The 25,750-nt window shown below is 41.8% G+C and overlaps 1 protein-coding gene across 2 annotated transcripts; it reads right to left on the reverse strand.

The window, feature by feature from the left end:
* Positions 1-374: 374 nt before the first annotated feature.
* ano5b (anoctamin 5b) lies at positions 375-25,750 on the reverse strand. Of its 2 annotated transcripts, XM_070961506.1 has the most exons (21): positions 25,445-25,750; positions 19,278-19,322; positions 14,709-14,770; positions 12,838-12,945; positions 11,160-11,228; positions 10,206-10,490; positions 9,820-9,939; positions 8,136-8,251; positions 7,914-8,048; positions 6,980-7,085; positions 6,695-6,755; positions 6,092-6,243; positions 5,427-5,501; positions 5,048-5,273; positions 4,757-4,935; positions 4,499-4,596; positions 4,056-4,186; positions 3,664-3,869; positions 3,323-3,510; positions 2,759-2,864; positions 375-2,661 (listed from the first exon to the last, which is right to left on the reverse strand). In XM_070961506.1, the coding sequence occupies exons 1-21, from the start codon at positions 25,518-25,520 to the stop codon at positions 2,437-2,439; spliced, it is 2,769 nt and encodes a 922-aa protein (XP_070817607.1). In that variant the 5' UTR covers positions 25,521-25,750; the 3' UTR covers positions 375-2,436. The 2 variants fall into 2 exon arrangements, with proteins under 2 accessions (XP_070817607.1, XP_070817614.1); XM_070961513.1 differs by lacking the exon at positions 19,278-19,322 and having other exon boundaries at positions 25,445-25,723.

The raw sequence follows: 25,750 nt of genomic DNA on the forward strand, positions 1-25,750 counted from the left end.
CGCCAGGCAGGCGAACAAGAGGCAGAAGGGAAAGAACCCAAACACGAGAACAGTTCAGGGATTTATTGACAAAATGCAGTCACACAAGCTTGCTGGCATGGCCTGAATTGAATGTGACTGAGAATCCAGAGGTGAGCAGGAGTGAGGCAGATAAAAGATGCTGACGGGCAGCAGATAAGGGTTCAGGTACTGGTTTCAGACTGGAAAGCCTGATGAAAGGGGGAATATGGCTGAAAGGAGGGACAGAGAGGCAGGATGAGCACAACACACACAAGTTAGGCAGATACTGTGACGTACCTTGGTTATCTTGTTTTTTGCTGTTGTACCTAGAGGTCACAAGCAAATAAAGCTCACACCCAAAATAGTTTTTTATTCATTTATTGTGAATATTAATAGCTTTACGGCATTTCTGTACAGTCGGCTACAGCGAGCTTAGAATGTTTACAGACAAGATATTTACATAACAGACATCCATGCACATCAAACCAGACAAAACAGCTACTCTGCAATGGCTAGCAGCAGCAACACATGATACGAAACAGGTTTTGGATTCAGATAGGAAGCTTTGTCTTTACAAATTATACAAAAACAAGTAAACACAGACGTTTAAGGCATTTGTTTGTTGGGACATACATCATGCGCCTCGCAGGGTCATGCTCGAACCCCCTGTACACATCTGCATCAACAAGTGATGCTCAGCAAACATTAGCAGATGTTTAATCCTGAGATAGGAGAGCGCCAGGCTTAGCTTTTGACCGTCAGATATAATTTGCTGATAGCTGGAATCACAACTGCATCATTTACAGTGTTCATTACAAAAAGGTTTCGATACAAAGACAGAAAAATCTAAACGCATATTAAGCTTAACAGGATTTTACAAAAAGCCATACTGCATCTTATAAATGAAGTATTACATCAGATCTTTGTCTGCCACAGAGTCCGTCGCAGGAGTTTTTTACTTGTCTGGTCCCTTGAGAAAAGTAGTGACTTATAGCATAAAATGTACTAATGTACTGCTTGATGGCCGTTTATGAGGCGAAGGATAGTACAAAATATGATATCAGGTGCTGATAAGAAAGATCTACCGAGCAGAAGCAGATCCATAAATTAATTGCACTACAACCCATTTAAATAGATCACATTCTCTATTTACAGCAAATCTTGCAATTCTTTTCACTCAAATCCTCACTCACATGTCTCCCACCAGGGCACGAGCACTGAAATGACACTTACAGTTGTTTATGCCTACAGTACTGAATATGGAGACACCAGTAATGCGAAAAACAGATATATAGGTCATTTATTATCCACGAGTAACAGGAGAAGGAGTGATGCCAACACGATCAGCCTGAACTCGCGCACACAAACTGATTGTATTAAAACAGAAGATCTGTCGAGAGATCTTCCAACATCTTCTTCATGTAGTCTTTTCTTTTGATAGAAATCGTATAATTGGTCCCGCAGCAAGTTGGGAAAGCATTTGGAAGATGAGACATGAGCCTGCAGCTGCTGTCTCACCACATCACTGTAGCAGCCCCTCGCTCAGGGCGGAACGGGTGGAGTAACACCACGCGTCTGATCTCGCTGCTGTATGATGGAGGTACTTGGTTCTCAAATGCACAGTTTTTAAGAGCTTTTCTCTAAACATGAATACACTCAAATAACAGGAGCGCCAGTCTTATAGCCCAGCTATAGATCAGTGGAGCTAAACATTACGGAGCTACCAATTAAAAAAAAAAAAGATTTGAAAAGAAGCGTAGTGAAGCCGCAATAAGCACCGCATTATTAGATATATTTGAGACAATTTGACTGTTTTACATTCAGAGTTAAATGACAGTAAAATGATAAGTGATGTATTATAACATTCATCCCCAACATGATATGAATTTTTAACCACAATTACTATTCAAATGTTTCTTTTTTTTTACAACCTTTACATATCTCTTGCCTAAACAGTCCCTCATCTTTTATTCTCATTAGAAGAATCACATGCAGCAAATTAGACGGATGAGATCATAACTAACTCTTTAAGGGATAATTACACCCAATGTCACATGTTCAACAGCACAAACTTCAACTCTATCAGCACATACAGAGATTATAGTTCGCGGTCATGACTTTGAAGGCAGTACACGGGGAATGGTACAAAGCTGCCGTTAGTTTCCATCCCAGCACCTTCCAACACTTTTATGGCACAGAAATGTTTCTTCCACTCATGAAGCTCATTTCAAATGAAGTCAAACATCGCGCTGGACTTTTTTTTCTGATGCCTCATCTCAGATCCTAATATAGGAGCCCATTCAGCAAGAAAAGCAAATAGTGTTTTTATCCCAAAGACAGAAGCCCTTGTATATGGATGTCCTCAGTGAGGAGAAAACTCCCCGACCCTGTCATGTCCATCCTTGGCTTGGTTAGCTGGAGGTGTTTAGCGAGAAGCTACAGGCACTCGGACAACACTTCGTGCTTGTCTGTCATGGAGGACGTTTCTGTCTGTGGCTCGGTGATGAAACTGGCACTCAGCTGGAGTTTGAGCTTCTCCACCTCGTAGTTATGCAGATATTCTTGAATCAGGTAGCGCTCTCGTTTAATATGCGCCTTCACATCTGACGGGACGTCCGGGATCATCCACGCCACGAAGAACTTCACCACAAAGACCACGTGCTGATGGGGAAAAGTCAGTCATTAGGGGCAAGATGAAATCAGTTTCCTGCATTTATTCTTTGAGGGAGAAGTTGGGGAAAAGGCTGTAATGTCTTACTTCCATGATAATGATAAAGGCCATTTTGGCTGCCAGGATGTGCCAGAACTGCATGGTGTGTGTGTACTCCCTCTGGTGGCCTGGAGGGTAACGGTAGTCACGGTATCTGTACAGAACAACACGCACGGTGGTGTCAAACCGTCAGCTATGTTTCAGTAATGTAATCATTAAACAAAATGTTCTGGTATCCATACACATTAGTACATCATATACGGGAAAAATGATCTGAAACAACAGATATAAACACCTGTGATTCAAGTTCCTCAAATTCAAGCAAATTATACTTATTCAGATGATAAGTTGCCCCTTTCTGACCAACACTGATTAACATACTGGTTATAAAACTTTTTGATCTCCTCGAACTCTTAGTTAGCTGCTAAATGTTCCTCTAACTTCACTAACATCATCTGTCTGTAAATTTATTTTAGTGAACTCTGGGTTCATCAAGTCATTTGACCAGCTGTTCATATAAAAATATTGATGGTGCAGCTTTAAAGATCCTTAAAAATGTAAAAAATAATCAGCTCCAGCTGGATGCACAACAGGCCCTTTATGCTCCAATACCTGCAGGTGGTGGTCGAGTTATCAAACCAGTAGTCTTGTTCTTCTGGCATGTTGTCCTTGGGTATCTGTGAGATGTTGTATATCGACAGGCTGTTGTTCACGTAGCCCCTCATGCTGGTCCCATTACCGGAGGTATACAAGTAGACCATACGAGGGATCATGTCGGAGGTGAACGCCATTATGAAAGCCTGGGATGAAACAAGCACCAAAACCTTTCAGTGAATGTTTGCGTCTGAAGTGATGCTGCTGCAAAAAGGGATAGTTTGATTCATAGTGTCATGGCTGCTGAATGGGCTAAACAGCACTAAATACTCACACACCGCTCCACATATAACACTCACATTGGTAACAACAGACAAAATGGCCACTGCGTTGAGGATTTCCTGCCACGCGCCGATGTTTCGGGCCTTGGATGCCACTGGTCGTCTGAACTGGGTGGTGAATTTCCAGGCGTCCACCCTGATCTCCAGGATGTTGTTGAACAGAGCAAGGAGGGGAGCCAAGGGGAAAGACGCCACGAAGAGAGTGATGAAACCAAACTGGACCACTGAAACAACGGAGAAGACGGAGAGACTCAGTGATAAAGAGACAAGAGAGCGGATGACGGAGAAATGTAATGTAAGAATAGAAAAGAAGACTGTCTCATAAATTCATGCTGTATACAGTCCATCCAATAATCTTGCTCTCCTGTCCGGATGTGAACTCTGCGAACAAGGTGGGCGAAGTAGCTCACCCATCTCCAGGTACTCGTAGAACAACCCCAGCTGGCTGAAGTTCAGCAGGACGTGATCCTGCTCCCAGCGGCTGTAATGGTTCTCAGGATGGTGCCGTCCCTTTCTGCTACTCCACCAGTTACGCATCAACCTATCAAGAAACCCATGAAGAAGAAACAGATGTCAAACTGCCAAGAGCTTACAATAAGACACTGAAACGATCCTTCTCCTTCTCTCAATATTGTTTTAAACTGCTGCACATACTCTTGCTACCAAAATGAGGAAAAAACTCAAGGTACCTCTCACTTTATCTTCAACAACATGGCCGAGTTTATGGCAATAAATGAAGAAATGACCGAGAGAACCCAACTATTGATGAGCACTTGATTTTACACTGATTGGATGTGACTGGCACTTGCTCCTCTCTTGCTTGTTTACGAGGAAGAAGAGTGGATTGACTCACGGCAGCAGGGCCTCCTGAATGTTCCCCCACAGCTGTTTTCCTGCCATGACAATCACCAGCTGTGTGGTCAGCTCAATCAGACAGCCTCCGGGGTCACACTAGGACAGCAAGAGGTTTTTAGTTTATATAACACACTTTCATTTGACCCACTTTCTGCCAGCAGCGCCAGATTATGAACCTGAAGAGGCGTGGGGGTGTTTACATGAGGAAGAACACCTCCTATCAGTACACAAAGTAACTTTAATCACAAAAACTCACCTCCTCATTCCTCAGTTTGCTCCACTTGCCGAACATGTATCTGTAGTCACCAGGATACCCCACAAATTTGCCTTTGAAGAAGGCCACATAGAAGCAGGAGGAGTAATAGTTGACAAACTGGAACAGGAACATCTTCATGGTCAACCTATTCTCATACTCCAGGTGGGTCTTTGGGATTTCTGCAGGAAGCAGATGATGTCCTCAGGTTAAAATCAACGCCGCACCGAAGGCGAGTGTTTAATACGATGAGACTTTCTTTGATTCAGCAGATGTCAGATTTCATCTCTTTACCCATATCAGTGATCCAGACGGCCACCCTCTCATAAAAGAAGTTGAGGATCATGATGATGACAAAGTTGATGCAGGAGGCGGTGACGGACGTCGCTAGCTGCGGAGTGATGAATCTGCCCACCACCTGGATCTTCCTCATGGGGTCTTTAATGATACTTGCAAAGGCAGCATACACGGCCAGCCTGTATGCGATGACTCCAATAATACAGGCCACTATCAGTGAAATCTGTGGAGGAGCACACACACACGCACACACGTAAAGCTGCTGACAGTATGTGACATCACATGGAAAATGAATCGCTGTGTATTATTGTAAAGAGCACACACACACACACACACACACACACACACACACATGCACACAGAAACATTCAGTTACCCAGAATAAAACCGTGGTTGCAGAGAGGCAGAAGCGAGCACACTTGCTGGTGACGGGGAGGTACGGCTCCATTTCCTGAAAGAGTTTTTGTCAGTATCATTATTATTTATTGTTTTTCAAGTAGCCCAGGTCAAAAAGTAGTATACTTTAGTGTAGTAAGAATATAATTTAAGTGTAGAAAAGTCATTACAAGTACTTTTACTTTCCGTGCTTCATTTAAAGTATGTTTGACAAGTGTACTTCTAAATAGATGAATTCAAAATTAATATACTAATTCTGCAATACTTATAGTGGTATTTCAAGGTACTTATAAAAAGTGCAATTTATCATGTGTATTATAAATTGTACTTATACTTTTTTAAAAAGTGTACTAATTACAAATACTTTTCATAGTAATGAAGTGTACTTATGTAAACTATACTGATTTTCAAGTCCTCAGTATGCTTAATTAAAGTGTACTTTAATTTCAAGTATATTTAAGTAATATTTCAGATAGCATCCTGTTTACACTTCAAATATACTCATGTATATGCTTGAGAATACTTGGCTACAAAAAAATAAGTGTACTATTTTTTCCACCTGGGAGGCTCCATGTTTGTGAAGCAGAGTACACAGTATTTATTTGTGTGTGTGTGTTTGATTCCAGTTAGAAGGGTCTGGAGCACCTGAGTGATCTTGTTGAGTCTCCTGTTAGTGCATCGGATCTCAAACTCGGGCCGGATTTGGAGCTGCTGCTGCTCCTCCTCAAAGTCCACCAAGTCCCACTCGTACTCCAGCCGGGCTTGACGCCGTTTCCAGAACTCCAAAAACAGAGTTACTGCCAAGCAGATTGGATGAAAAAAATGTTTTGAAATCTTAGTTTGGGAGTCACCAAATAGATTTTGTTGTACAACTTCAGAGTCTTTGTGCAGATGTGTTAGTGTGTCTGTCCAGATTTTGTAAAATCTTTTATGAACTTCATCGTGTTGTGACTTCTTGACTAAAACAGAGTGTGTGTCTGCATTTGGTTTCAAGAGTTTAATGTGTTTCAGCTGTGCTATGACTCGCACCGCTTTACGGCTAACTGCTGTGCGCGAGGCCAGTTCTTAGGCACTCTTGGCTTACGCTGTGCTGGGCAAGCTATCCGACTGCTTGAAACAGTGTGGATAAAGGCTGGCGCTTCAGTGTGAAAAGGCTTTAACTGTGAAAATCTGTCTCATGAGAGGGGGGGGTGATTGGATCTCCTGCACAGGTTAAACACAGGGAGGGCGGCATTGACTGACACTTACCCCAAATCCCCATAAATATGGCAAAGAATATCGTCCCCTCATTATCAAACAGATGGGATTGCTGGAAGAGGGAATATGGAAAAGAATAAGTTCCTCAGAGAAGCCGGAGACACGCTGGGCATAAACAGGGTGACATACTGCTGACCCAGCAGGAGGCAATTCACTGCAGATATTTGACACTTATTTCACACACGTCTGTAGTACAACTCAAGCTTGTGATATATTTGTAGGTTATCGCACAATATAAAATGGTGTTGAATTAACATATGAAGCATAATATTTTACCCAGGATGAGAGACATGTAGAGTTGAGCTTCCAGAAAGGACATTTTTTATCACAAAGTGGACACATCACAATACTGCCTCCAACATTGGCGTCACATATTTCCTTGCTAGAAGAAGAAAAAAAGAGCATATAAAAAAAATTCATCAACAGGAGTTAAATTTAAGGCATAAGAGTTAATATATTATATGGCCAAAAGTATGTGGACACCTCTGTCAGCTCATACTTTAGTGTACTTTTGGTTTGAGGCTGTTTTTTGTGGTTTGGCCTCTTAGATGCAATTAATGGGAATTTCAATGCAACAGCATATGATGGTATTTGTAGCAATACTGTGATTAAAGCCAGTTAGTAAGACATCCCTAAACTGCTTACAAGTGGGTCAAAATGCTGCTGCCAAACCCTCCAAATGGTCTCACGTGGCACCATTCCTCATGTCTTTACACTGGCTTCCTATAAAATTCTGAATCCAGTTCAGGATTCTTATAATTTCGTTTATAGCATTGTGTGGTCAGACACCTGCCTAATTAAAGAGCCACTGCTGCCATATAACACCAGCTGGCATCTGAGGTCCTCTGATCATGGTTTGTTGGCTGTTTCTCGCTCCAGGCTCAAAACAAAAGAAGTGCTTTTGAAGTTGTAGCTCCGACACTTTGGAACTCTCTCCCATTGGATCTGTGATCTGTGGACACTGTTGACACCTTTAAAAAGCAGCTTTAGAGCCATTTGTTCAGACTTTTTTTTTTGTTTCTGCCTCTTTCTTTTGCTGGTTTCCTGCCTTTAATATCTGTTGCTCTGTCTCTCATTTGCTTTGTTTTTCTTCTTTCTTGTTTCGTGAAGCATTTTGTGATGTCTGTTCTTGACACAGACATTGTTATTACATCCATATACTTTTGGCCATATGGTTATCAGCTCTCTGATGCCCTCTGCTGGCTCTAACCTTGATATGTTGTCATCATAACTCAGCACTCCGTAGGTGAAACATATAACGCCCATGACGGCTGCAAAGAACAACATCTCTGTGTAGAAGCCCAGCCAGGCAAAGTAGATCCCAATCTTCTCCCCATAGTACTTCCTACAACCACACAATCAAACAGCACATTTATAAATACATCTTGTGTGAAAAAAGTGTGATGACAGCCTTCAGGTGCTGCTTGTTTACCTGATGAGGTTGAGAGGTTGCTCTTTGTAAAAGCAGAGAAATCTGGCCCAGTGCTTGTAAAGGTTGTAGCGTTCACTCTCACATTCGGCATTTCTTGCCCTTTTCCAGTATCGACACTGAAAGGAAGAGAAGCAATGCAGTATGTGATGCTGAGTCAGACATCTTTGGAAAGCAAACAAAATGTTAAGAAAGTGAATAAGCGTGTGTCTTTAAGCGTTTCTTAATGCTAACATTTTTGTAACAATAGGAGAAGTTTTGTGCTACATGTTGTCATTTGTTACTAACAAACTACCAACATCATGGAAAATAATCCCTTACGTCGGCACCATGCTGATCAGTGAGTGAGGCCAATTTCCTACTGCAGAACCTTTTTTTTTCAATAAAAATTACAGTAGTAGTCGTAGTAGCATTAACATTAAAATATTAATTAATTCTAGAGATCTGCTCCTGTCAGTGTGTTAATCATGTGCTAGAATTAGTGCTGTCAAAAATATCGTGTTATTAACGCGTTAACCCAAAACATATTATAACGGCGTCATTTTTTTTTATCCTGAGATTAATGTGCGTTGTGACCTAGTGCACTTGTAGTTTTTTATAAGCTGTGGCCACTGCTAGTAACATAAGAAAAACTACAGGATCCGATTGCAAACCGGAAACAAAACAATAGGCACGTCCCACGCACGTGTTTGGTCTTGCCTGCTCGCTCGCTGTAAAAGAGTAGGCTACCGGTTTGTGTGGATGTCAAGTGCAAAACGCCAAATTGGATGCGAACGAGTTTCTGAATGGAAAGTTTAGTTTCAAAAAGTTGCCAGATGGGTTGACTGACAACACCAAAGTTATCTGTGTGTACTGTTGGTGTGAAGTGAATTATCACCGTAGTGCATCCAGTCTGAAATACCACTTGATGGCCAAACATACGGTGAATTCTCCGCTGCCTCCTTGTCAAAACCAGGCGACAATGGATGGCTTTCAACAGAGGCATATGGATGCTATTATGCTCAAAGGAAACTTATGAAAGGAAAGTTTAAGCCATGGTTTAACTGCACTATAGCCTGAGTCCTAGTTTACAATGATGTGCACTTTGTAACTCTATCTTGTGTCACCCTGTTTTTATCCCTTAGAAAGGGTTGTTGAAGGGGCTTTTTTGTAACCAAGTATTTATTTTTTGTCATCTGTTTACTGACAGTGTTAAATTATGTGAGATTTGAGATCATTCAAATGTGAATGTTAGTGTGAAATATAACACTACACGTTGTTGTAGCCATTAAAAAACATTTGCACAAAGCAAGCCTATCCACTTTTCCATGCTGATAACAGTATTAAAATGATAATTCAAGGGACATTTAGATAAAAATGTAAGATTAATTTGCGATTAATTGTGAGTTAACTATGACATTCATGAGATTAATTGCGATGAAATATTTTAATCGATTGACAGCACTAGCTAGAATACAAGCAGCATTTTAATGTGTGCGGCCAAGTTCTTAATATGGAATTGGGTTACTCGTACTCCGTGTACTCATATCATAAATCCTGCATGTCGAATCTCAACATGTATGTAAGCACTGATAAAAGCGCCAGCTGGAAACTGAAGCGCCATCTAAAAGTTGTTTTTTACTTGAGTAAATGTACGTTGATATGTTTGACCTCTGCGTATTCGTGCTCTTCCTTCCATGTGTCTTACGTCATGTAGTGGAAAAGCTCCTGTGTACGTCCCATTGCTGAGCAGTCGCTTGATTCCCGTCTTGTCTTTATCTCTCTGACCCTCTTTGTAGTACGGACACCTGGCCAGGATGTAGAAGACCTGACAGCGAGGAAAGGGTTTAACACAGGATTAAGGGATTTGGATGAACTCTTTAGTAAAATGCTTTTTACATTTGGCTTCATTGTTGTGCAAGCTTTTACTAACACTGCAGAGTAAAACATAAAACTTCTCCTTTAAGTTCTCCAGGGTTAGCCTGTCCAGATGAACAGTGAGAGGTAAACTGGGTTAACCTGTAGAAGCACTTTTTCACTAAAATATTAGTCATTCTAACACATGAATTCTGATTTTAGAGACAAAATACTCACAATTCTGTTTCTTGTGGAAGGCGGGAAGAAGGTATCCTTATCGGTGATGAGGAAGAAGTCGGTCTTGGTCTTGTCGAATGGGGAGGTGAAGTAGTCGGGTTGAGGGTGCATAATGTGTTCTGGCAGGCGGAAAGGATGTGAGAGCCACTCCAGTGGGACGTCCTGACCGTGGGGGATATCGCTCGGCTTGAAGGGGACTTTGATCTTTAAGACATCGGCATAGGTGGCCAGCACATCCCATGGCGCGTGGATCTTCAAGAAATATGTCTTTTGGTCTTTGGAGTCCTGATGCAAGTCAGAATGGAGGAAAAGACAAAACAGTAGGCTTTATTGTAACTATGTGTGAAGAGTTTTTCGCAACTTCTTTAAAATACTTGAATGGATGGCTGTAACATGTGCCTACATCATGAGGTCATGCGATAATATTAGTCCAGTGCTAATCGGCATCTGGGTGATTTGTTTTTGTTGTTATGAAATTTGTCCCCTGGTCATAATAAGGTGAACAGCGGTCGACAGCTGTGCTGTGAGACTGATGTTCAAAGTGAGTGATGACAGAGAAGCAACACTTGATCTTGAATGAGCTGCTCACGTGTATTTATGCTTGTAACACATGCAGGAAGTGAGTAAAACAGCTCTAAACTATATTATTCATGCGGCAGCTGAAGAACTGTTGATGTTATGCAGTCTTGACATCATATCTGGGGGATAATATCAGTAAATTCCAGTAAAATATAGACTTGTTCAGACGTGTTTATCACGTGTGAATGCGACACATGAAATACAGACATCAGGGGTGTAATGTCTAACTCACAGAGGTTCCTTGTTAACATTACAGTCCTGGGTGAGTAGTGCATAACACCAAGTCATCCCTTTAAGAGGTTTTCTGTAGACGATGTTGTGCCTCAGCAAACTATCCACTAGGTGGCGCAGCTGCTCTTTGGTTGAATTTCTTACTGATTTGTCCTCCGTCTCCAGCTCCAGTCCTGCTTTCTCAAGGTTGGCCTCAAACTCCCTCCTCCTTTCCTGTGGATAAACACAGAAACCACAAGCATGAGAGCCTCACGCAGGCTGAGCAGGTTTCCTCCTTTACCCATCCTTATAAGAGACATTCGACTTTGTCTCTTTGTTCTCAATCTCAGACTCCTACAAACGGAGCCTGGTCAAACAGGAGGCACGAAGTGAGCGTGATACTGGGTGTGGCTTCTCACACAAAACTACCATTAAAAAAATACTGTTACAACTTCCAAATGAAGAGGGCAGTTCATGCCCCTACTAACACACACAGGGGGGGCCAACCCCTCAATTACTGACCTTGTTAAATCTTGTGGAGGGACGGGGAAGCACTTTTATATTTTAAATGTAACCCTGTACAGTGGTAGAAGGGTGACCCCAGAAAAACATTGCAGTGTCGATCGGCCACAGGATAATATGTTGATAACAGCTACGCCGATCTTTCAATGCAGTGAAAAGGGCTGAGCTTCAGTTGTCTGTAGCTGTTTCTTACAGTCATTGCATGTTAGATAATTATATACAAGCTTTTCCACAGTTTGAGCCCAATGTAACAAAGAAACTAAATGACAACAGCAAAATGTTTTGACCTGTGAGCAGGACTTGATCTTTGGTTCTGTGGTTGAACTGTGCAGCCTCCAGGTGTGAATGTGAAAACAGCATTAAGCAAAAAGAGTTTTGTTATCAGTAATATTACTGATAACAATTATTAAGAGTGGAGCTCTGAGTGAAATCTCCCTGGGTAAACAAATTTTTTAAATGTGATGCTTTGACTGAGGACCAGGAGAGGCCACTGACTTCTTCGCTGTAACCAACTGTAAATCTGTGGAAACTGTGATGGACAATGAATTCAATTATAGTCGTCAAATCAGAAAAAAGAGAGATTTCTTAAACAAAAGTTATCTCAAGGTTTGTAAAAATGAGCTGAGACTGAATTCACAGAAAAACTGTCAAATTACTTATGTTGTGATTCATGCTCAGAAAAATCACTCATGGAGGAAGTCCACACGAGTACCAGAGTCCTTTAATATTGGATATCCGTTAATACTGAGTCTGATCTGATGCTTATATTTACCAAAAGGTTCATCTACACATCCAGCAGTTACAGAGCAACATTATTAACATTCATTTGGAGTTTTGTTTCTGCTTAGAAACTCTCTTTTAGCTGTTTTTGGTCTCAACCAACTCCTGAGGGAAATATCTTTAGCTGCTGTAGTTCATTATTACAAGTGAGCCCTTTAAGGCTGTCACTCTGTTGTCGCGTTGCTATTTTATATGTTGTACGTATGTAAATGAATCTACGCCTCTTTCCTCCAGTCACTGTCAATCCCATCGACATGTGACTGACGACACATATGTATTTTCTGTCATGTGACAGACTCACCATGTTCCTTCTAAGTGGGACACCAACTAAATGAATCAATTGAAAATCGGTTCATTTCAAAACTTGCTTAAGGTCACAACAGTCATGCATCTGTGGTCATCTGAATCTCACTTCCTCTTTGTAGTACCACATATTCCTGTTCTGGATATGAATTGTGTAATAACAGGATCACAGTTACTGGCCGCCCAATGAAATGCTGAGTCGTCGACTCACAGCCATTTCTCTCTTTGTTACACTTACTTGTTTCCTTTCTCCATCTTTGTCATCTACATAAGACAACACAAAGTCTATCCTTCGAACTCCATCCCTGAAGAACACGGTGTCTCTATTTGGTTGTAGCTTGTCTGTCTGAAGGAGAAACAACAAGTATGAAATAAAAGTTTTAGTTTTCTTACAAAGAAACAAAAGCAAACAAACATGTGATACCCGAACAGAGGACACGCAAAGACAAAGCAAGAAATGAAACTGCCAGAATCTTGAGGACAAACATGAAAGTCTCAGACTTTAACACTGATAAAATATACAGTATTATGTAGAGAGAAAACTGCATCAGTTCCCTGAATAATATATGTAATTTAGGTAACTGTACGCTACTGATCCCAGGGATCAGACGTTCGCTTGTCACTCAAAGGAGAGTACTGAAAAGCATTTTCCATAGAATGTTTTCTTTGGAGAAAAGTTTAGAGGGAGGCCATGATGAATATAGAAAAACCACATAAAACAGGAAATTTTGGACACTGTACAATCACAGCCTCTCATTACATAAAAATAGCCGATGGTGGGGGAGAAACATGCTCTACATGTTCTATATTAACTCTGTAATTTCACTCATTGTCATCTTAAACTTCTTTCACGTTAGGTGTTTTCCCACTAAGGTGGAAATGTGTTTTTTTTTGTCGCGACTGACATTTAAGGAAGTTAGATCAAATGATCTCCAGTATGTGTCTTTATGTGTATATCTGTTACAATAAAGAGGATCAGTACACAAATGTGTACTGTCTCTCCAAACCTTTAATTAGCCTAGACTTTCTGATACTGCTTCAAACCATCAAAACATAGTACCACAGTAACGCAGTACCCAGTATCTTCAGTGGTTCAGTGAACCCCACCCAGCTTGTTTATCAGACCCTAACATCCACTAACAGACCTTCCTGTACTGCTGGGGCGTGGACACTGCTCATTATAATGTTATTTAGTCATGTTTAGACCTAATGAGGACATTAGAACATGACTGATAGATCGGCACTGATCAGAAAGTGTTCCACTCCCATCCTCGATCCTGGACTCATACATCACAATATAACATGATCAGTGTTATGAATGAACCATCTGCTTGCTGGCCTCGCTGCTCGGGCAGTGAACGTTTATTTCCGTCTCGCTGTCAGAGTGCTGAGACGAGCTTTTGGAGTCACAGAGGTCTTGTGATTCAGCGATGTGAGTAAACAAAAGGTCAGTCATCTAAGCCTCCAAAACTACAGAAACATAAACACTGACATACATAATCTCGTGGCTCTGAAGAAAAGAAAACAGGCTTTGGAAGTATAATGAATGTCACCTCCATTAGTGGTTGCTAAAAAGGTAACAATTAAAGGGACAGTTGAACATTTTAGGAAAGGTGCAGTGTTCAGTGTGACTCTTACGTTAACCAGCAGCCAATTATCTTATCTGAACACAAAGACTGGAAACAGGCGGAGTCTTGTCATCGATCTGAAGTTGCCAGGCAACAAGCGGAAAACCAGGAAGTCACTGCGCTGTTCAGCTGTTAACTCCCATAAAAGCAAAACATTTTGATATTTTGTTTTCTGTGTGGATCAAAAAAAACAGTTATAACGTGTTATTTAGTGAGCTTTAGAGGCTGATTTTAAAAAAAAAAGTACATTCAGGCTGAACCAGCTCGCTGTTTCCTTCTGTTTCCAGTCTTTATGCTAAGCTAATCTCAGCGCCTGATAGCTGTAGTTTCACATGAACCATACAGAAGTAGGAATGCGATTGATCTTCTCATCTAACTCTTAACAAGAAAGCACAAGATGTTTTTTTTCCTCAGAATGTCAGAATTCTTCCTGAACAGTTTGTGAGAGCTTGGAAACACAAACAGATACATCAGAACTTACTTCTGCATGTCCAGGAAGCGTTGTCCGTTCTGATAATGGGACTCCATTTCCACTATTTTCATCTGCAAAAGAAATAAAAAATTTAAATAAAAGTAAAATAATGCCTTGTTTAGTTCAAGAAAAATAGAAAATGTAACAATCATGTGCACAGAAGCAGGCTGAATATACAGTGTTTTCAAAGCTGATATTTATGTAAATGAGTAAACAGGCTTCATACTGAGTGCAGTGACAATACTTTGTCTTCAATATGTAATAGTTCCATCAAAAAACAACCTGTGCAACTATGACTGACACTGTATGTTAGTTCGTCATTATACAGTATGTGTGTACAGCAATGGTCTAACAGCTTAAAGGTGGTAGTTTGAGGTTTAATGAGTTTGAACTCTCTTTGCCTGAAGTCTCAAAGTGTGTTGATGGGCCATGTAACCGGAGTATAAACATGACCTCAGTCAGTGGATGTCTACAGGATTAGTTAGCATCTGAGCTCAAACAATATATTAACATCACTGGTAAATAACAAAGACCCAGAGATTGAAACTAAACTTCCTGTAGCAAGAAAAGTTCTTTCCGTTCTGCCTTCTTGTTTACATGCACCCACTCCCAATGAGGGAAAACAATAGCTCCAAAACAAAGTCATTAGATTAGATTAGATTGTCTTGCGCTTGTTTAAATACATTCATGCTAGCCGAACAAGCAGCCAGTGCAGTATTAAACCCTCTCAGCAATGCGGCAGGTATTCTTCTCTACTCATCCCACCAGCAACCAATAATTTAGCTAATCTAAATTAAGCTCTGTTTATACTGACGCAGGATTTGTGCAACACAGGATAATAATAAGGTTCATATAAAACCAGACTATCCCTTTAAGAGCAACCAGCCGGCCAATAGTTGTTATGGCCGTGCATGAATCTTAGACAAACTCAGTCCAACAAGGGCCTAATGAAAATCCTACAGTCTCTTGGCAACATCAGCTACAGAGTCTTGCCATTTATAAGAACTGAGAGAGAGAGAGAGAGAGAGAGAGAGAGAGAGAGAGAGAGAGAGAGAGAGAGAGAGAGAGAGAGAGAGAGAGAGAGAGAGAGAGAGAGAGAGAGAGAGAGAGAGAGAGATGTGAGAAACACAAAGGCAGCTGCAGATACACACATACACATGCATACACACACACTCCTCTTCATCTCTCATACAATGACAGACAACATTCCAGCAGTGCCTCCCTCGCCCTGCGTGGCAGACTCTGGCAGAGGGAATGTGCTCATGTAGCACAGCTCCGCTCGCCTTTCATCCCTGAATGGTGGGAACGCGGCACTTCCTGTGGGGGAGACTGCATGAAGACATCAGTGAGGGGGGGGGGCCCCCGGTTCACGGCTGAACCAGAAGTCTTACCCCACAAAGGACACACAAGCCACACAGGCAGCCAGCCGCCTCTGATTAGACGCAATGATCTGACAGGCAGCAGTGTGGACCAATGAGAGCGGGGCTGCGGTGTCTCTATGTGGCAGTTCAGTGAGAGGCCTGGAGACTCACTAGGAAGGGATAGAAATATGCCATATGAGTTAAACCACAGAAATCCCCGAGCACAAAGTTCAGATGACACCGTGACTCTTTCCGCCGGGCTCGTGGGAAGCATGGTTGACTGTACGGCTGAAGTTTTCTTTATTCTTAGCAGCTTTTTCCTCTTTCCTTTTTTGTCTCACTTTTTTTTTGGTCTCATTCCAACTGTGAGCAGCCAGTTATCAGAGCCTGGCTTGAGCAAACAGAAGCAAAGGGCCAGCAGTGTGTTTTAACTGCTTCCACAGAGAGACACACAGCCCAGGCAGTGACTGGCACACATGGGCATGAATGTTCATTCACTGAAAATAACTACGGTATATCACATTCATTCTTGCATGATTACCTCTGTAACTGTGGCTTTTGAGGGCGCAAATGAACTAAATTACAACTCATTTAAAGTAAAATCTCATGCACTGTGTTTTCTAACATACTTTCCACCCAAGCAACCCACTTACACTTCAGCTGCTGTCTATTTACAGGAGCTGAGACATTCTCCTGTGATCATGCCCAGCAGCAGAATGCCAACTTACTACAAAAATATGACAGCAACCTCTAGTGGGCTCTGATTCAAAGTGACACTTTAACAGCCACCTTAGAGGGAGCAAGAGTCCCAGATGGTCAGAAGAAATCCACAAGCTAATGTCTACGAGCAGGCAGCATGAGTGAGACGTTCCTCTTTTGATCTGATGCCTGCTGTTTGATAGAGAGCCACTTGACATCCTCTTATCAGGATTCCTTCTTGTGAATGTGACAGACAACTTGGTAGCACAAAAGACCCGAATAGAGATACTGTTGAACTGGAGTGTAAACAATCCACAAGGCAGTGAGACGAGGCTGTGAGGCTGAACCGAGGACACAATCAACTCTTTTCCTAAATGCCCTCATTTTATCCAGAGACACGTGCAAAACACATGCATATCCGGTCACTGCACATCCAACCGCTGCAGTTCTGTAGAGCAGAGTAGTTGGAGTTGGCTACAAGAATCACAGAAAAAGAGTCCGCATGCTGGACTCGACTCTTTCCACGATGCAAGTTGTTTGAGTCCTTGCTTTTAATAACACACCTGCATCTTTAAAACTCCACTGCCAAAGACTGAAACACTCTTTAAAATGTGTGGCCTCCAAAGCCAAAATAACTTCTTTGAACTTGGTGATTTTAGCACGATTTGTTTTTCAGATTTTGGAAAGCCCCCCCCCCCCCCCCCCCCAAACCCACAGAAGATATTGTGTAATTGTTTCCCCAGGCTGAGTGCTACTCTCATTGAAAAGTCATAGTATCTTCATGCATAAGTTCCAAGGACTTCCCCTTTAAGGACCATATCAGGGTTATAGGCTACAAGGCCAGTGACAAGAATGTACTAAAAGATGGCACATCTAAGGACGTAGAAACAGGCCTGGAAACAGGTAATAATATCCCTGCCTCTCTCACAACCATAAGCATCTTCTTCTCTTCAGTACACCTTCTGGAAAAGCAGTGGAAAAGCATGACTTGCGTCTTACCCCACTTGTCCTCAAATCTTCTCTTGAAGTTAGGCAAGAGTTGGATGACACCAAGCGATATTCCCATAGTCTTCAGCCAGAGCAGTGACAGCCAGTGAACAGTGATCAGATTTAGGGTCAGACAATTCTCCCTCTGGCTAATTAAAGCGTTAAATCAGTGGAGGTGATCTACAGTACGGGCCGACATTACATCAGAATAGGAGGCCACTCACTGCAATATGCTGATGATGCACAGAAAGAAAAACAGCAGAGGTTGTGCATTCTCTCCCGACGCAAACAAATCCACTCCTGACCAGCCGAGCCGTGCCAAAACCTAATTCACTACAAGCTGATGAACTTTCCATTCCCTGTGACGGTGACTGCCTGCGTTCGGAAAATACGCCTCTGATTTCAGCGCTTGAACGTGCATAGCCCCAAGACGAGGCACACATTTAGTGCTCCGCAGGTTCATTCCACATGGCGGCATGTGTAACAGGCAGGGGAGCTGCCCTCTTCAGTGCACCCTGAAGTGAGTCATCAAAACAAATGTTACGCAAGGGAACCTGCATCTTCTGATCCAGCACCCAGGGTCTAGACTTCGTCAGACAAGAGGATGTGAGAGGTTACCTCAGCCACGCACACACCCACTTACTTTTATCCTGCTTTATATTTCTACTCCACTGCATTTCGGGGGAAATATTGTCTTTTCACTGCATTAAATTTATTTGACAGATATATGTTACTATTTACTTTGAGGATCCAAACCACACATTACGTACTGCAAGTAGATTTTGTACTTCTACTTAAGTAAAAGATATTACTTTATCTTCCACCACTTTACACCAGCTGTGCACATCTATGAATTAGTGGGCAACATAGACAAAGTTACTCCGGATAAAATAGTATAATGTCATATAGTAATTTATCTGTGAAGTCAGCAGAGTAGCTGTTTATGGATAAAATAACCAGACAGTCAGAAACCTGTTTTTTTTGCACAGACAGACAATTAAATAGACATAAAGGTATTAAAATCTTGACATCTAATCTGCCCTGCTCATTGATTTCCAACATTGCTCATGATGACATAACACAAGCAGAGATATTCAAGAAAGAGCTATCACAGATTAGACAGCATAGCAAATTCTCTCAAATGTATATTTGCTCACGGTGTACATTGCCAAATCATCCAGCCCTGTCTGACACTGTAGCACGTTCACAGCCTCTGTGCAGTACATGAGTGCATGCATCAGCGCAGATGTAACACTCCAGCCATGAAAACAGGCTAAGCATATTTTATTACCAGAAGCCAGGTTCTGCAGATGAGATGGGATCTGAAAGAGCAGACAGACAGACAGACAACTGGGTCTGATAAGCAGACTAACCGGAAAGCAGTGCAGAATTAAGAGAAACAGAACTATGCTCCATTATTGAGGAGAGTTCAGCATGAAGAGAGAGCAAGCAGATGAAAAGAGAAAAAGCAGAGGATGACAATGGGAGGACGGACAGACAGGCGTCACATACAGCTCTGATCTGCCCGTACCTGAGTGCAGGTTAATCCTGAATGCAGTCAACACTGCGGGACCATCTTTAAAAGGACAGACAGACAGACACAGGTTAGTCTCAAACTGTAGGTCAGGAGAGGTGAATGTGTATGCTGCAAAGTGCTGAGACACTCTGATTGCTTATAAGAACACTGGAAAGAGATTTTCTTGTAAAACAGGGCCTACTTAGACAAACCAGTGCAGAGAAATTTAACACCATGAAAGTGTAGCGCGGCATTTTATCAATTAAGACAATCAGCACAGCAACTAAACAAGCAGATAACCTGAAAATGATGCAATGGGTAGGGTACAAGTGATTCAATCAAACCTAATTGTTTTTCAGTATGACTCAAAGCAGGCTGCGTGGGTGTGTACTGTCTGAAAAAAGCACCAATAACAGCTCTTGTGTAGCTCCACCACTCGGCTCCACCGCCCTGCTTACGCCTCTCAAACACATACACCTACAGGACTACTTTTGACTTGATTTAAAACTCGTCAGATCATTGCCTTGAGCTTCAACAAATGCTGCCCACTAACCACAGCTCTGGATTATGACAACGAAAACCTTTTCTGAAGGGAAGTGATACAAACATGTCACAGATTGCCCTACAATTTACCTTTGGGCCGGAGTTGTATGTAGATTTCTATGAAATATTGATGAGATAAAGGTTGTTGCTCTGATCACACTGAAAGTCATCCACTGCATCGATGAGCTGAGCACCTTTCTTGATTGTTAAGGTGCCTGAGGCAGATGTGGCAGGCACTCACATATGAAACGCTAAAGCACAAGACTGAAATATTAAATTTTATACCAACACACTTGAGTGAAATGAGAGCAAGTGGCATCACACAGTGAAACCACAACATCCTGAACCGGGCCTAGGTCTTCTTCGACAAGACATCCTCTCTATCTCTCTACCCACATTTCCTGTCATGCCGGCGAACTCTCCGCGAAAGGAAAAATTCATGAACAGTCAAATGTGAATTTCGTCATTAAAGCCAGAGAGTGACAACACGAGCCATTAAACACACATTAAGAAACTGTGGAGCAACATTTTTTAAGAGTTAAAAAAAAAAAAGGATCAGGCATCAGGATCATCATTAATCTCACCTCAAGGCTGATTTAACAGCTGTTCTGGAGCTTTCAGTCAGATCACCTGATTTCCATCAGCAAATTTCTGACTGCTTTCTGGACTTCTTGTTCACGTTGCTTTGGATTCAACTTCCACCGACTGAAGAGGATCATGTGATGTGACTGACATCTCCAGAACAGCTGCTAAATGGACCCTGATGTGAGATTAATTTGTCAAACCTGTAAAATAAAACCAGACAATACCAACTAAACATAGAGCCTGCATTCATGACTAAGTATTTTTAGTAAGCATTGTGTTGGATCGTGTTTGTGTGTTTACTTCAGGCTTGTATTGTCATGAGTAAAACACACTTTCTTTGTTATCACCAGGATATTATGGCTCCCAAAGGAGAGGTTTCCTGACACAGCCGGAAGGCTTGAACAGAGCCAAAACACCACAAAGGTCATGCGCAGGGCAGAGGGGATAATGTATTATCTTCATAAAACACAACATGACACAGTGAGAAAAAACATGTTTCATATCTTTGGTGGTGTGCTGCAGGAGGCATGTAAGAAAAGAGCGCTTGTCAACACTGATTAGGACATTGGAAGTCACTCTCTTGCTTGCATGACTTGTAACCTTTGGCCTGGCTGTTTGGTTGTGACATGATTCCCATGAGATGGTAACAGAGTACAAGCTTGTCCCTGTATTATTAGTTGCCTTATAGCCAGAATAGGCAACTTTCATTAAGAGACAGTGTACTATACGACATATGCTTCATACAGTTCCCCTGTTCTAAAAACAACTCACATGCATAAAACATCATTTAATGGCCTGGAGTGTTTGTTTCCCTCGTCTGTTTCATGTCTGTGTGCCCACAGGTCAAACAAATAGGCCGACACAGAGAGGAGGTATATGGGGTCTAAATTTAGACCAGAACATTTTATCTTAATCTGAAAAATAAAGACTGAAATTTGATTTGGCAACAGAAAAAGACAAGCACAAACAACTCCTCTAGTTCGCTGAGAGGAAATCTCGGCTCTTTTTTATGTCTAATTTAGTATCATGCCTGCAATAAAGGGGGCAATGTAATTACAAGGCCTGTTTCTCTGGTAACTCTTTGGCTCTCTATCACCTCTGACTGGAAGATGACTTCATCGGCCAGGCCGCAGAGAGCAGATCACCTTAAATGGAAGCAAATCCCTTAAAATATGAGCAATCACTGTTGAGAGCACTTTGAGTCGTTTGATAAGAATTATTGCGCCTCTGTCCCTTAAAAGCTTTGAGTGGAATTAAAAAGCAGGGTTTAGGTGCTTTTAGTTTAGACAACCATCCATACCAAATTGTATATCACCTCAGGGCTGCAAATAACCGTTATTTTCGTTATCGATTCATCTGCTGATTATTTTCACAATTAATCGTTTAGTCTATAAAATGTAGAGAAAAAATACACGCAGAATTTCCCAAAGCGTCGTCTTCAAATTGTTTCTTTCGTCTAACCACCAGTCTGCAGTTCAAAGACTCTTCGTGTACTCTCATAAATGACAAAGAAAAGCAGAAAATCCTCACATTTAAGAAAGTGGAACCAGCAAATGTTTGACTTTTGCTTGAAAAATGACTGAAATGATTAACCGATTAACAAAATGGGCGTCATTCATTTTCCTGCGACGGACCAGTCGTTGCAGCTCTGACGCCGGAGCGTATCTGGTGTTCATCCAGTAGTCGGAAGTCAGTCGTGACTGTCTAGAAATCAGTGTTTGGGCAGCTGTGAACGAGGTAGACCAATCCAAACACATATATACCAAAGTGAGGACAGAGCCCTTCCTCTTCTGTCTGTTTCCTCTTTCACATGTGGCTGAAGGTCTGCCTGATAACAGGCCCACAAAGCCTGTGCAGAACGTCAGCAGTCTATTAACCTACAGCTCAGTGAAGATAAACAGTGTCTTTATCGACAACTCGCTGATTCACTCAGTTAAGATGTGGAACGTACATATGGAGAAGAAAGGCCTGATTGAGATTTCATGATCTTCACCCAGCACACAATAAAATACCTCTATGTCCTTTACCTGAATGATCTGTCAGTGATGCAGTGTTGTCAGTGTTACTGGGTGATTTAATCCAGCTGTTAGGTAAGATAACGAGACAGGTAAGCGATACATAACATTACAGTAAAGGTGCTGAAACATCAACACACTTAATTACATTCCTGGAAAAGTAAGAACGGAGCGTTCCACTAAGTGATTTCAGATCATCGCATACAGTACAGCTAACTCTCTTGAGATGTCTAAATATATTTGATTTGGTGGCTGTTTGCGAATCAAAATGAGGTCATCAAGCATACAGAGGAATGTTTTGAGGAGGTTAAGTCATTTTAGCGGCTGTTCATGCAGCAATCACTAAAAAATGTGAAATTCACTTGACATTACTTAAATTATTTCCCTATAGCAGAGACGAAAGGATCTATATCTTAAAATCACATTCGTCACATTGCAGTAACTACATCTCAGTGTATCAACCACCTCTAAATTTCAGATGCACTTAGACTATTACGTCATATTGATCCTGAAAATGGATATCTGGACTTCTATATTTGATCATCCGTTGCAGCTCGATCAGGAGTAAATGCAAACTTCAGTCTCTCATTCTCAGACTCATCGTTATTAAAATGTAGCGCAGGTCTTATCACATCAGCACCAGACTTTTCCAATGCAGGAGACAAGCAGGGGTCAAAAGACAGTAAGCGCCATGCACCTCCAGTATCTTAGAGTATCTTCCATGTGTGCCTTGCTTTTCATGTTATGGATTCCCAGCCTTCAGGTTTCTGTTGGATGTCTCCTGACCTATTTGACATGATACAGTTATTGGCCTTCAGACCACAGGCTGCAGATGTCTGTGCTTCAGCTACTGCAGTCTTCAAAATGATAGTTTACCAACTGCACTTTTGAGTATGGAGTTTAAAATGATAAAAAAGAGTAAAGGGCGTATTCAAATGAGGAATTTTAAGTGAGGAAGGGATTATGTAAACAGGGATACAACTGCAAGCACATCAACTCGGCATGTTAGCGCAGAGACTGTGTTAGCCAGACACTTGAGAGCCATCACTTCATTACTGTACGTCACACTAATCTGCATCCTTGTTAATGGGCGTAAAAAGGAAGGTTTTGGATTCATGCATTGTTAATTAGAACATTTAAGTGAGCCGCACATCATGGCAGACCGATCAAAGTGGCCTTTTCCATCGGTCCACACTTTCCATGTATGACATTTCAAATATTGGGGAGAATAAAAGCATTTATATCCCTGATCCAGCCTTGAGAGAAAACTGTTTCCTAACACACACTGAACTGTCATATAGCATACAGATTAAATGTAAGCAGTAATCCTCCGCATTTTCCTCTGTTTGGTGGCTTTATTGCGTAAGAATGCCACAACAGCAATGTCGTCTGTGGCATGCGGGAGCTATGCGAGACATAAATCAGGCCTTAAAAGCCCTTTATTATTATGACAAATGGAGCTCCGTGGAAGTGGAAGCTATTCATTTAACTCATTTTCTGGTGTCCTCAGAGATCTTTGTACATGCAAACAACAAGTAACAGCAGACCAATCAAATCCCATCACACTAATGACTGAAAGCATATCCACGACTGCTGTCCAGACCGTTCACCAGCAGATGGATTCTGGTGAGTACGCTGTTTGAAACCACACACTGAAAGCGGTTTGCTGTTGAGTCAGTGAAGCCTTGGAGGCGGTAATCCCATTAGATGTGGACCCACATGCTAAAGCTTGACGGAGCCTGACAGGAGTGAAAATGGATTTGCTTCACTTCTGATCATTTCGTCCTTTTATTAATGTTACCTTCATTATATTAAAAAACGAAAATGTGGAGATGAAGATCCTTCTTTGGCTGAGATATTCTGAAACAATATCTTCTCGGATTTCACAGTGATGATGTCTGAGTGGTGTGACTTCAATTCACATAGACTGGTTTGGGAAATACCTGCCAGTGCAACCTCACTGCCCCCACAATGACCAGTTTTGAGGGACATTCCTGCAATGCAAAGCAAGACAAAACGCCAGAGATACACGATACAAAACTGATGTCTGTCCAATACTGACTCAAATAGCTGGACTGGGATTGGATTATATGTAATGGTACTTTTAAAAATAACAATTCAGTACATTTACGTCTATTTATTTATTTGTTTGTAGGAGAGCAATGTTTCAGTCAAGCCTGGTGTTGCCTTACACATGACAGAATGATGGCAGTGTCTTCCACACAGTGAGGCATACAGCTTATTGATGGTCTCGGGTGGGTACTTGGTATCAGTGATACCCAGAACTCTGACACTGGTAAAAGTCAGAAAAAGTCATTTCAGTGCATCCTCTCTAAATACCCTCACAAACAGCCAGCATTGCTGCTGGGATCTTTTTGCCTCCTGGCCTGTCATGGGATCACTGCTAACTTGCTGTAAAATGTCAAAAACACATCAGCAAGAACAAACAGCTCTATGTGCCGAGTTTTTAAATCATTATTATTATTTTAATGGTGGGCTTATCCTCCGGCTACAGCAGTCACTGAAATTTGCAAACCCTGACCCCTGACTGAGATGAATCTAATTAATCTCAATCCTTCCCAAGCCCTCCCTGTTTATGCGCACATATGACGCAGCTAATTGTGCGCAGTCTCAGTCCTGAAACCAGCAGCCAAACTGAAACCAAGTAGATGGTACTTTAAAAAAAAAAAAAATGCATACCTTTAGAGAGTTATTTCATTAAGCTGTTGGCAAAACATACACATGTCAAGCAACCAAACCATATATAGCTCAAATTTTAAACTTCTTTACTGTATGCACTAAAACGACTAGAAAAACGTGTATGATTTCATGTTTATAGTTTTCTATATTGCTTTTCTACTGGCTCTAATTTAGACATGAGGATACAATCTGAATTTTTTAATTGGATTATCTGTTTGTACCATACACTGTAATGTTCCCAGCAGAAGTAAAGCCAGCTTTCATTTGTCACAAGACAGACACCTCATCCTGACCCCCAGACGCTGTTAAAGCTTCATGAGTGCGCCTTTCTTTAATTACCTCCAGTCTGAGAATCGGTCGCGCTCTGCAGCTCGATCAAAGTTTCATCCTTCGCCTTTCCCGTTATCCGTCTCATCGCGGCTGGCGGCGTTATTCTAAGGGCGAAAGTGAGGTGAAGGCGGTGGGGATGCCGCTGAGATCCAGTCGCGTCGATGGAGGCTCCACCATGCAGGTATCGGCTGAACACGCTGCGAAATCAACCCGTTCGATTCATATTTCTGGACGGTAAATGGATTATGTTTACGGTAAAAATGACCCTTGCTGAAGCTGTACCCTGCTGGGTCCCAGGCGCTACCCGAGAAGACC

Source organism: Chaetodon trifascialis, chromosome 1, assembly GCF_039877785.1.
Source record: "Chaetodon trifascialis isolate fChaTrf1 chromosome 1, fChaTrf1.hap1, whole genome shotgun sequence".
Classification (NCBI taxonomy): Eukaryota; Metazoa; Chordata; class Actinopteri; order Chaetodontiformes; family Chaetodontidae; genus Chaetodon; species Chaetodon trifascialis.